This window comes from Sciurus carolinensis, chromosome 3, assembly GCF_902686445.1.
Source record: "Sciurus carolinensis chromosome 3, mSciCar1.2, whole genome shotgun sequence".
Taxonomy (NCBI): Eukaryota; Metazoa; Chordata; class Mammalia; order Rodentia; family Sciuridae; genus Sciurus; species Sciurus carolinensis.
Genome location: NC_062215.1, coordinates 38,239,276 through 38,252,233, shown reverse-complemented (window position 1 = coordinate 38,252,233; position 12,958 = coordinate 38,239,276). Strand labels below are relative to the sequence as shown.

At 42.8% G+C, this 12,958-nt stretch overlaps 1 protein-coding gene and 1 pseudogene across 3 annotated transcripts in view; one reads left to right on the top strand and one right to left on the bottom strand.

Moving 5' to 3' along the window:
- Positions 1 to 19: 19 nt before the first annotated feature.
- The window catches only part of Cct6b (chaperonin containing TCP1 subunit 6B), a 59,027-nt gene continuing 46,088 nt past the window's right edge, over positions 20 to 12,958 (top strand). The window contains exon 1 of one of the 3 annotated variants that reach the window (XM_047544490.1): positions 20 to 246. In XM_047544490.1, coding sequence (XP_047400446.1) covers positions 181 to 246 — 66 coding nt within the window. In that variant the 5' untranslated portion in view covers positions 20 to 180. The remainder of the gene's footprint in view (positions 247 to 12,958) is intronic. The other 2 variants (XM_047544489.1, XM_047544488.1) reach the window with 2 other exon arrangements.
- LOC124981109 (trafficking protein particle complex subunit 4-like) lies at positions 5,567 to 6,525 on the bottom strand (annotated as a pseudogene).

Below are 12,958 nucleotides of genomic sequence, written 5' to 3'. Positions count from 1 at the left end.
CCGGAGCTACGTGACCCGGCCCCGCCCCTGGGCCCGCCACGTGCTTGGTGTGGATTCCGCCCAGTCGGGTTTTGGGGGTGGTGGGGAGTGGAGGTCCTGGGATCCCCAGACCCGCCAGGGCTTCCCCAGATGGCTAGAGATCATCTAGTCCTTAAAGGTATTGGCTAAGAAAATGTTGCAATGAGCTTGGCAAAGGTCGCGTCCTCCAAGCTTTTTCCGTATCGCCTCTGTCCTGTGTCACGCACTGTAAGTACGCGGTAACTTCCTGAATCGAAAAGAGACAGTAGATAGGTACCTGTCGTGTGAGGAAGCGGTGGGGAGACTAACCCTTTGTTTACATAAAGTGTACTTTCACTTCTAAACCTCAGTCCGCTTTATGACAGCTTGAGATAGAAAAGAGCAACAGGCTCAGAAGCAAGTTACCTTGTTCAGAGTCCAGAAAGGGCAAACAACTGAGTTTTGTTACATAAAGAACAGATTCCCAAGAACAGAATTTCAGGGGCATTCTTTGTCTCTCTCCCCCACCCCTTTCTTTCTCTCTTTCTCTCTGGTAGTGGTACTTCCCACAACTGAACTACATCCCCAACTCTTTTACTTTTTTGAGTCAGGGTCTCACCAGGTTGATGGGGCTGGCATCGAGCTTGCGATCCTCCTGCCTCGGCCTCCCAAGTCTCTGGGATTATTGGCGTGCAGCACCACTCAAGAGGGTTCTTTGCTGCGTGATAGTTGGACCTTCATTCTGTAGAAGACAGTGAACAACAAAGGAAGCTAGGGCGTAGTGATTACTGTTTAAGTTGGGCACTGAGTGACTGAGGCAAGGGGACCAAATAGAAGGCCCTTGTGGTGATCCATGTAAAAGATAAGAGTGGTCTGAGGAAGTGCTCATCTTTCTGTTATGAAATAAGGATGACTTGAGTGAGCAGATAGAGGCTATCAACTGAACTAGAAAATGAGAGGAGGAGGAAGTACATCCAGTAAAGGGATGAGTTTCATTTGGGTGTCTTAAATTTGGTTGATTGAAGCTAATGTTGATTCCAGTGTTCAAAGTGGACTAAAGCCGTTTTCTTTTCTGTAATGTGTGGCAGAATAACAATCCTCAAAATAGGAAGGCCTCAGAAGGCTGGCACCCTAACTCCAGTGATTCTGAACATCTCTACCACTGCATTGACAACATTTTGATTGAAACTCTTAACTGGTATTCATCTATTCCCTTAACCCTGTGCTATCCAATGCTGTCATAATCACTAACAACATGTGACTTTTAAACACTTGAAAAGTGGCTATGTAAATTGAGAGAGGGCGTAGTATGCCTGTAGTCCTAGCGGCTCGGAAGACTGAGGCAGAAGGATCGAGAATTCAAAGCCAGTCTCAGCAACTTAACAAGACTCTTAGAAAACTAAGAGCTCAGAGAATAAGACAGATGAAGGTCACACAGGTTGTGGTGGAACATAACTCACTGATTCCAAAGCAGTTTTCCCCACTGTACTTCACACGCTCCTTGGGAGAGCAGCTCCCACCTTTCTAAAGAGATGCAACTGCCAGCCTTCCCAACTAGTTCATTTCATAGCAGAGGACCTGAGTCAGAGATCTTAGCAACAGCAAGACTCTGTCTCTAATAAAATATTCAAAAAGGGCTGGGGTTGTGGCTCAGTAGTTGAGCATCCCTGGGTTCAACCCCCGGTACCCCCTCCAAAAAAATATTGAGAGAGGCTGTTAAGTGAAAAGGGCACACCAATAAATAAATACCCCCAAGAATGTGAAATCTCACTAATACTAATTCAATTACATGTTGAAATGATTTTTGATATGTTGGGTTAAATAAAATATATTGTTAAAATTAATCTCACCTGTTTTACTTTTTTGACAATGTGGCAACTAGGAAAGATGAAAGGTGCATGCTTAGCTTGTGCTATATTTCTATTAGATGGCAAAGCCCTAGATTTAACACCTATTTGCAGAGGGTGGCATGTGTGCCTTGTGCTTCTTTTTAGCCTCCCTGACAGTGCCAGGTACATAGTACACGGAGAAAGTAAATGAAACTGTGAAAGTAATAAGATCCCTTACAAGGATATTTATTAAATTGTATCTTTGGCAATATTTGCAGACTTGGCTTCTTAATGTTGTTTGGCTTCATTGGAGCTCCATGGCACCCCAAAATGATCTCTGACTCAGGTCCTCTGCTATGAAATGAACTAGTTGGGAAGGCTGGCAGTTGCATCTCTTTAGAAAGGTGGGAGCTGCTCTCCCAAGGAGCGTGTGAAGTACAGTGGGGAAAACTGCTTTGGAATCGATGAGTTATGTTCCACCACAACCTGTGTGACCTTCATCTGTCTTATTCTCTGAGCTCTTAGTTTTCTTGATGAAATGACAGTAGTTTTACATTTTACATGTAGGTCTGTGATCCATTTTGAGTTAGTTTTTGTGAAGGATAGTCTGTCATTTTGATTCTTTTTTTTATTGTTTTCTGCATGTGCATGTCCAAGTTATTCAAGCACTAATTCTTGAAAGGCTCTTTTCTCTATTTCACGCTTTTACTCCTTTGTCAAAGATCATTTTACTGTATTTATGAGTCTACTTCTGGACTCTCTCTATATATTTTTTTTTCTTTTTTTGATACTGGGAATTGAACCCAGAGGCACTTAACCACTGAGCTACATCCCCAGCCCTTTTATTTTTAGACAGGATCTAAGTAAGTTGCTTAGGGCCTCACTAAATTGCCTAGACGTCCCTTGAATGTCACAATCCTCCTGCCTCATCCTGACAAATTGCTGGGATTATAGGCCTGTGCTATCACACCTGGCTTGGGCTCTGTGTTTTTTTTTTTTTTTTTTAACCACTGACCTATTTGTTTGTTTCATCAGTAACACACTGTCTTGATCACTGTAGCTTTATAATAAATCTTCACATCAGGTGGTGTTGGTCTACCAACATTGTTGTTTTTCTTCAATTTTGTGGGTCTTTTACTTCATATAAATTATAGGATCATTTCCTTAAGATAATATTCACAAAATAACTTACTGGGATTTTGATTGAGATTGCACTGCATCTGTAGATCAAGTTGGGAAGAACTGACATCTTGACAGTATTGAGTCTCTTATCTACAAACATTGAGTATCTCTACATTTATTTTGTTCTTTGATTTCTTCAAAGTTTTGTGGTTTTCCTTATATAGATCTTGTACATATTTTGCTAGATTTATACTTAAATAATTCATTTTGGGTGGAGCGAAATAAGGATAGAATTACCTTTTGTGATTATGGTAGTTAAATAAGATGACTAATATTAACTTGCAAACTGTTTAGCACTTAGAGGTGTTTCAGTTAATGTACATTCTCCTCCACCTTCCAGTATGGATACATTAATCCCACTGCAGAGTTTAGTCACTCCTTCTTGGATTAATTAGTTATTTATTGAATGCTTACTCTGTATCAGGCACAATTCTCAAACCTGGAATACAGCAAAAATTCCTACCCTCAGGAAGCCAACAGGCTAGTGTGGGACATAGCAAACAAACTAGTAAAATACATAGGCTGTAAGGTATGAATGGGTACTATTGCAGAGAGAGGGAGAAGAGGATCAGAGGTGTGGCACATGGGGCCAGAGTTGCAGTAAAGATCAGGAAGGATTCACCAACTACAACAGAAAAGACTAAATGAAAGAAACTGGGAGTGGTGGCCCATGCCTGTAATCCCAGCGACTTGGGAGGCTGAGGCAGGAACATCACAAGTTTGAAACAAGCTTCAGAGATTTAGCAAGACCCTGTCTCAAAATAAAGAATAAAAAGGATGGGGTATGTAGCTCAGTGGTAGAGCACCCCTGGGTTCACTCCCTGGTACCAAAAAAAAAAAAAAAAAAAAGTTAATGAAAGAGAGAGCCATATGCCCATCTAGGGTAGAGGGAGTATCAAGGGAAGACCAGGAGGCCAGAATGTGCCTGGCACATTGGGAGAACAACTAAAGTGGCTCAAGTTAAGTTTGAGAAGAGCAGAGGATGAGGTCAGCAAAGAGACAGCTCCTGCAGGGCCCTAAACCATTATTATAAAGACAGTAGCTTTTAGTCCAGGTGAAATGGGAAGCTAATGGATTGCCTTGCACAGAGAAATGATGTGATCTGACTCAGGTTTTAACGGGATCACTATCACTCTGGCTGCTGTGTCCAGAGTTGGAAAATGAGTTAGGTAGCTACTGTGATCACCTGGAGAAAAATGAGGGCAGCTTTGGTGGCAGCAGTGAAAGTAGTGAGAAATAACTGAGGCTTATGGACCCATACTAGGGGGTCTGGATGGGTGCAGGGTGTCCTGGAACTCACTGAATTTTTATACAAATGTTTGTGTGCATGTGCATTTTGTGGGGGGGAATATCTTTTGGAGTCAAAGCAAAACCATGGTGGTGAATAATCAGGACACTCCATGCCTATTTCTAACTATTCAAAAATCTGTGATTAATTCCTTTCTTCAAACATTGGTCATAAATCCTCCAGGGCATTGATCTTGTTTGTTTCTGAGAGTCAACACCACTCTCTTTCAGACTATCATTCCTGACTTCCAGTTTAGATTCATTAGAGTTGTTAAGAAGAAATGAAGATCACAGGGAGATGTGTACATTCTGTATATTTTCTATGCTGCTCACTGGAAGCTGGGAAGCCACAGGAAGGAATAGGGGAAAGGTTTCACACCTTCCTAGAGAGGATGGGCACTTATGAGGTTAGTTTCCTCTCAGTGGATTCTCTTCTTTAATAAGCTCTGCTCTGTGAATCACATAAATCTCAGCAGTGAAAGCCAATTTTACGGTTTGGTTTGCTTAATAGTCGCACAATTAAAGTAAGTTGTTAAAAATGGTGGTGGTGTTTGCCAGGATAAATATTTAAAAGGGAACAGCTGTAGGAAGATATAATAATTCAAATCAGTCCCTGGTTTTTCATTCTTAGTACAGGCTTGTGAGGTTGGTTCTTAACCAGAGGTGTTTCCTGGCCTCTCCTTTGAACATCTTGTGCTACAGCTGCCAGGCTCAGGTAGAGAGGAGCTGAGAGGAGCAAATCTTTGGGAGTGGCTGGTGCATGGCAGAGCTGGAAGACTGGTTCTGGAGAGACTGGTTCTGGGAGCGTGGTTCTGGAGCAGGACTGAGAAGAGGGTTGTGGTGTGGGAAAGACTCCAGGTGGTTGTCACCATCCTTGAGCTCCTGAGTTGGGTTTTCTAGTGGGAAGTCCTGGTGGATATGTTTTTCAGGAAAAAAAAAAATTAATGCTTTTAAGAGGAAATGTGGTTTATAAAGAGTTAAGCCTATTTGGGAAGCAGATTTCAGTTCTGTATCCTCCACTGGGTACAGCTGGTTGACTGGTAGTGTTGGTGATTGCCAGCTTTGGTTTGGAGGCAGAGGTTGAAGACAGCCTCTTTTCTTTTAAGATAGGCTTTTTTTTTTTTTTTTTTTTTTTAACTAGGGATTGAACCCAGGGGTGCTTTTATCACTGAGCTACATCCTCACCTTTTTTTTTTTTTTTAATCAAAGGAATGTTTATTACAGCATTCATTGCTCTACCTTCTCCATGAATAAATCCATACAGAGTTGGGTATTAGGACCATGATATATACAGAAAGGAAGAGAGCATTGCATTAAGGCTCAGGAATAGTCATCAGGTTTGGTATCCTCCCATTTTCAAGTATACTAACAAGGCTACTGGGATCCCCATTGCAGTGGAAACAGTAGAACCCATGCTGCAGGGTCTTTTCAGAATTTGGGGGTCCATGGAAGGTTTAACCTATGATCCAGGTCTAAAAGTCCCAGCCTTCTCTGCCACCTCCAAAACTAGCATCAAGTTTTGGTCAAAGAGCTCACCCCTGGTGCACATTTCCAGGGAGTAGAATGGATTCTTGAGGGCAGAGTCTGAGTAAATTTCATAAATTTTTTGAAGAACAGAATCTATTCCAGCTTGCCCAGTTTCTGCCAGCACCACAACCTTGATGCCTGTCAGTGTCTAGAAGCGGTGTGGTTTGAATGTGTCTGTCTCCAGCATCTCTATGCCTGAGCATCCCTGTTTGTGAAACAGCTGGGAGCTAGTGGCAAGGAACGAATGGAACGTGGAGGTCAGCATGAGCTTCTCATGGGAGATGAGGTGAACCAACCAAATTGAATGGACACCAGGTAATTAGCAAGTTAGCAGGGTTATCCAGATGCTCCAGCACCTCTTTTCCATCGGCCACATACTGCCCTTCACACCCACGCTATTGATGGCCAGCACTGTATGGCCCGTGTTAGGAAGAACTTGACATAGGAAACACCATTTTGAAACATATCCTCCATCTTAGAACATGAGTCACCTCACAGTCACTCTGAGTCAACCTGACCTTCAATCCCAGAGATACTCCATTATCATGCAAAGAAAGGAAATTGCTATCTGGGATTGGAATTCTGAAAACACCTGGTTTGACATGGAACAGTGACCACCTCACAGAATGGAAGTGACCACAAGGACCCTTCCTGACAACCCCCTAGCAATGACCTAACCGCAAAACTTCCTCCATTCCCTCATGCGCCTATAATTACCTGAGGCTGTAAGCGGAAGATGGGTCTCAGTCTCCACTGGGCCCCCTCTGCAGGTTTGTCCCTAATAAACCTGTTACTGTTGAGCCACTTCTCTCTCTTGATTTCCTTTCTTAGCTTCTTTCCTTACAGTCCACCCGAATGCCATCTTGCTGTCTGAAGGCAACTAGCACATGCTCTCATGTAGCTTGAGAGCAGATCCAGTGGGTATCTGAATGTTTCCTCAGCCTCAGCCCGGTGGCTAGCAGTTGTCCAGTCAGTAAATCAGGCCGCTGCCTTTTTTCATCTCATGTGCTAAAAATCACCATTGAAACTGCTGCTGCTCAGGAACTTGTATCCAGCCTCTTCTCCAAGTCCTCACAACCCCCATCCCTTTTTATTTTTATTTTGAGACAGGCCTCGCTAAGTTGCTTAGGGTCTTGCTCAGTTGCTGAGGCTGGTCTCAACTTGTGATCCTCCTGCCTCAGCCTCCCAAGTCACTGGGATTACAGGTGTGTGCCACCATGCCCAGCTGACAGGCACTTCTATTGCTTTTGTTCCTCTTACCTCTCCCTTATTCCAGAGCCCCTCCCCTCCTCTCTCTTTTGCTGGACACTTCTGCCCACGCCCTCTTGCTGAAGGCTACTGATCTGAGCAGCCCATTTTGCCTCCCTCACCTGCCTGCAGTTCCTGTCTCGGTCTTGATGATGATTTGTGTGGAAGGATCCTTAGGGAGCATCCAGGCAACCTAATACACATGATAAAACTAAGGCTTAGAGTAAGCAGGATAGGTGGCTCTTGCATAGATAGTGAGGGACAGAAATGGGACTCCAACCCGAGTCTTGCTTTTTGTTGTTGTTTTCAGAGTCCTTTCCTTAAGTGACTATTTTCTAAAAAAGAAAGGCTTTTCTACTTTCCCTGTGGTCTCCTTTGGAAGGGTCTAGAAGATGGGGATTCAAGAGTCACTCCATAACTGCAAGGAAAATCCGTATTGAAAGAAAGAATTGTTCAGTTTTGTCTGTCACCACTGTCTTTCCCCAATTGAGGAAGATTAGGCTTCCTCAGAAACTTTGCTCTTCTTTCCCACACTGCATTTCTACTTCTAAGTGGAAGTCTAAATTCCTTGGGTCACGCACAAAGGTTCTTGTCTAGCCCCAGCAGAGTTCTTGTCCTACCTGTCACCACTTATTTGAAATAAAGGCTCAAGGCCATGTCTCATTGTCTGTGTCCTCAATGTACTTCCCTTCTTCAGTGCTTCACAAACCGTCCTCATCCTTGGGGCCGTGCTCAAATTTTATATCCTCAGAGCCTTTCCCAACACTTCCTATAGGCAGTTACTCCCTCCAGCATGCCCCCCAATCACCATGTTGCACAATCATGCTAATTTTATTACATGATGTTATAATTAGTTGTATACATTTAAACCAGTGATTGTCACTGGAGGACAGTTTGCCCCCAGGGAACATTTGGCAATATCTGGAGTCATTTTTGGTTAACACAATGGAGTGGTGGCTTTTGATGATGTCACCAGCATTCTGGGGTTGAGGCTAGGGATGCTGCTAAACACCTTACACCTAAGATACCCTTTTGGGGCTGGTGACATGGAGAAATGAAAGTGCCCTGGAACCCAGAAACCATATAATAATAACAGCTAACAGTGCTAAGTGGGTCAAATGCTATGTTAAAAGCATCTATACAAATTTAACTACTTAAATCTCTCAGTAATCCTTGAAGGTAGGAACTTATCTCCTGTTTTGTACCTAAGCAAATAACATGAAAAAACCAGGGTGACCCAAGGTCACCTTGTTAAAGAGTGGTTGTATCAATCCATTTTCCATTAGTATAACAAAATAACTGAAGCAGGGTGCCTTTATAAAGAAGAGAGGTTTACTTAGCTCACAGTCCAGGAGTTCAAGGGCATAGTCCTGGCAATAGCTCGACTCTGTGAAGGATGGTATACAGTGGCAGGAGCATGTGCAGAAGCAAGAGACCACATTGTAGGACAGAAGCCAGAAAATGACTCAGGGTTCAGGATCAGGCTTTTATAATAGCTTATCTCCAGAGAACTAATATAGGGGTCCCATAGAACTACCTTAATCCCTTCATAGGGTAGGCCCCAGTGACCTGAGGACCCCTACCAAGCCTTACCCCTTTAGGATCCCACCCAACTCCCAACACTGAGGACCAAGGTCTCAACCTTTGGGGGACAAACCACATCTGAACCACAGCAGTGGTGGATCACAGGCACTATGTAACTATTAGTGCCATTTGGAACGTCTGGGAACTGAAGTTACCATTCTTACCATCAGAGGACAAAGGAATAAACTCTATTGTTGATGAAATGGGGGAAAGGCAGGATGGGAGTGTGTGGAGAGAATCAGCAGATAACAAACTTCAAAAAAATAGGGCTTCCTAGCCCTGCCAAGGTTTCTGAGGAGTACTGAGTTCCCTTGACCTTGAAAGTCAACTTCATTTTTTTTTTTTAAGTGCCATGAATTGAACCTAGGGTTTTGGGCATGCTGGGCAAGCACCCTACCACTAAGTTACATCCCCAGCCCTTTTTATATTTGAGACAGGGTTTCACTAAATTCCCCTGCCTGGCCTTGGACTTATAATCTTCTTGCCTTAGTTTCCCGAGTAGCTGTGATTATAGGCATGATGTGCTACCATGCCTGGCTTCTGTAATCTTAATTCTTGCTATTTTGAAGGATCATCTCCCATTTTATATTCTTCATTTTTAAATATAGAAAGATGTCTCTAGGGGGCAGGGGATATAACTCAGTGGTATAATATGGGGCCCTGGGCTTGATTCCTAGTACTGCAAACAAACAGTTGTTAGGGGTGGCGGTGGGGGGGTGCATAGAAGAATGAAGGAACTTTGGATGGTGTAGAGGAAAATGGGGTGGGAGGGGATGGGGGACAGGAAGATAGTAGAAAGAAACAGTATTACCCCATGTATATGTATGATTACATGAATGATGTGAATCTACACATTGTGTACAATGTGTACAATGAATCAAAATGCATTCTGTAAAAATAAAAGAAGTTTTAATAAAAAAAATTACAACTGGGAATTAATCTACATCTAGTCTTACTTTAGCAATTAACTTGCTAAACTAAGTAACCTGGACAAGTCATAGATCTAGAATAATAATTAGGTAATAAAAGTTGCTTTACTTCTCTGGGGTATATTGAGACTTCAAAACTAATGTGAAGGAGAAAAGATACTCTCACTGTGCAAACACATTAATATTAATAGGGATGCATGGTGATAATAGGAAGAATAGGGGCTTTTGGATTGTTTCACAAGTTGCTTCACTTCTTAGCCTTGGTTTCCTCATCTGTAAAATGAAGATATATACCTTACAGGGTTGTGAGGGTTAGAGATGGTATATGTCAAGCCTTAGCATAACGCCAGACACATGGTATGTATCTAATACATATTAATGTATTAATACCATGTTATTAATCATCTGACCACCTGGCTTGACTGAAATTGCCTTACAACTTACAAAACTGATAAAACAAGTAAACACACACACACGGGAAACAATGCCAGGCCCAGAGACGCACACCTCTAATTCTGGAGAGTCAAGAGACTGAAGCAGAAGGATTCCAAGTTCAAGGTCAGCCTGGGCAACTCAGCAAGACCCTGTCTCAAATTAAAAAAATAAAAAGAACTGGGGGTGTATCTCAGTGGCAAAGTGCCCCTAGGTTCAATCCCCATTTTGAGGTAGCTGGCTGGGAGGAAGAAAACAACCACCCAGTGTGGTCCTTACCACTCCCTAAAGGTGACCGCTGGCTCCCAAGTGAGCACAATCCTGCCAAAAGCTGTTAGCGAAATGGTGGTGCAGCCAGATGGAACTCAGTTCCTCCTCTGAGACTGGGAGTGCTTTCAGTGAAGGATGGCTGAGTGCAAAGATTCACTGAAATGGCTTTGACTGCCAAGTGATGGGAGGAGGGAGCCAAATGGCAATGGTGAAGGCTGAGAGCAGCTGGGAGGCAGTGTGTACTTGCTGACTCTTTTGATCTTTCCCTGCTTCTGATTCATTTTATTCCTCTATTCTCCACTTAAGAGTCTTCAAGGCAATCAGGGCTGCCCACAGCTCCCTCTAACATATGGACATTCCCTTTTGCTTGTTTGGTGTCATGAGGAATTCGTATTAGCTGCTAAATGCTGAGGTGGCCCATCGCTCTCTAGAGGTTGTGGTGTACACCTCGAGGGGCTCGTGTGCTCAGAATAGGTAAAGATTTCATGTGCCAAGCAAGTAAGGGGGAGACATAGCAGGAAGAGATTTCTTAGCTCTTTGTTCAAGTCTTTTATTCTGGTTGCCACTTCTGTGAGTCAGCTTGGTCTTTTTACCACTTTTCCAAGCAACATCCAGCTTTGTGGGTATTATTCATTCAACAGATATTTATTGAACCCTATTATGTGCCTGGAATAATTTTAGTTTGTAACTAGGATAGAGAAGCTCCCCGTGGGAGTTTACACTCTTATGGGGAGAGTCATTAACTTGTGTACAAATAAGCCAATTAAAGATAGTTAATAGGGCTGGGGATATAGACTCAGTTGGTAGATGCTTGCCTTGCAAGCACTAAGGCCCTGGGTTCAATCCCCAGCACTGCAACAAAAATAAAAACTTAGTAATAAGTTTAATGAACTTATAATATGGTAGTGACAGGAAGTGACTTTTTATCTCAGAAAGGGACATTGGGACTGAAGACTTCATGCTACCTGAAGTTACTTTCCAAGCAGAGAAAACTACAAAGACACAAGCTCTGAAATGGCACATTAGAGGACTAGAAAGCTAGCCAGTGAGAACAGAGGAAGAGTATAGCAGATCAAGTCAGAGGCAGCACAGTGTAAGGCCCCAGAGCACATTCAGCCCCCATAGCATTTTTGAGATTTCACTAAAAACAAAGACATTTTTGACTTGCAGATTCTTTTGAAAATCAGAAAACAACAAACAAATTTAGCCATTCCATTATTCTGGGATGGAAACAATTGCTTTCAATGTAGAACAATTATGTTCTGTCCCCTTCTGTCCTCAATGGAGCTGTTATCAGTTCGTATGTGATATTTACCAACCCTGGAGTACCATGTAGGCTTAACAGAAGGACTGGATTTTTTTCTCCTCTGTGTGATGGAAGCATGTGATGACTTTGAGTGACTTAATCTAGGTTCTTAAAAGAATCCTAACTTGTTAAAAAGATTGTGGCTAAAGGTGGGAGGATAGGGCAATAATGAATGAGGCAAAGTGGCTAGCGCCAATGGAGACAGAAGTGGGCAGATTCTGGGAATATTTTAGTGGTAGAGCTGACAGATTTGGGGGATAAAGGAAGGGAATGGATGACTTCCAGGTTTGCCTTGAGCATCTGGGTGGGTAGTGGTACCATTTTCTGAAACAGGACTAGGGAGAACACATTGGGGAAGAAAATCAAAGTTGCTTGGTTAACTAAATTAAGGAAACCTATTAAAGATCTGAGTGGAATGTTAGATAGGCAGTTAAATAATCCAGGAGCTTAGGAGAGGAAGATCCCATTGGGGAGATAAACTGGGGATCTTCAGTACATAGATGACATATGAACACATGGAAATGGATGAGATCACTGAGGGTGAAAATGTAGGTAGAAAACAGAATGTAGTGAATTCTCGGATCTTTTTTCCTATTCATATTTAAATCTTTTAAATTCCTGCTATCATACAGGCTAAAAAAACATTTTATATTAAAAACAATCTGGTTAGAGCCAGGCTTGGTGGAACAAGCTTATAATCCCAGTGATTTGGGAAGCTGGGGTAGGAGGATCCCAAGTTTGAGGCCAGACAGCAGATTCAACAAGGATTACCAGAGCACTAATGATGGTCAGGGCCCCATTCTTAACTGCTCTGGGATTCGGAGTATTGAGATCAGATTTTGAGGGCTTTTTGTCCAAAAGCCCTATTGAGGTTCAAATGCATAGTGACACACACCTGGTACTTAAACCCTTCTTTAATTGTGTGTCAATTAAGGATTCGACATTCACTGGGTGCACTGGTGCACACTGGTAATCCTAATGCCTCAGGAGGCTGAGGCAGGATTGCAAGTTCGAAGGCAGCTAAGCAATTCACTGAGCCTTGTCTCAAAAGTTTAAAAAGGACTAGAGATATATAGTTCAGTGGCAAAGCATCCCTTGGTTCAATCCCCCCATATGGGGGGAAGGGGTACAACCTTAAGGTTGGGGTTGGAGCTAGGTGAAGTGCTTGCCTAGCATGTGTGAGGCACTAGGTTTGATCCTCAGCACCACATTAAAAAAATAAGTAAATAAAACAAAGGTATTATGTAAGAAAAAGCTAACTTAGAGTAAGTCCAAATTCCTTACAGCATGTCGTTCAAGACCTTCCACATTGTTCATAAACTATCTTTCCAATGCTAATTCTCTGTTGCCAGGAATGAACCCTCTGC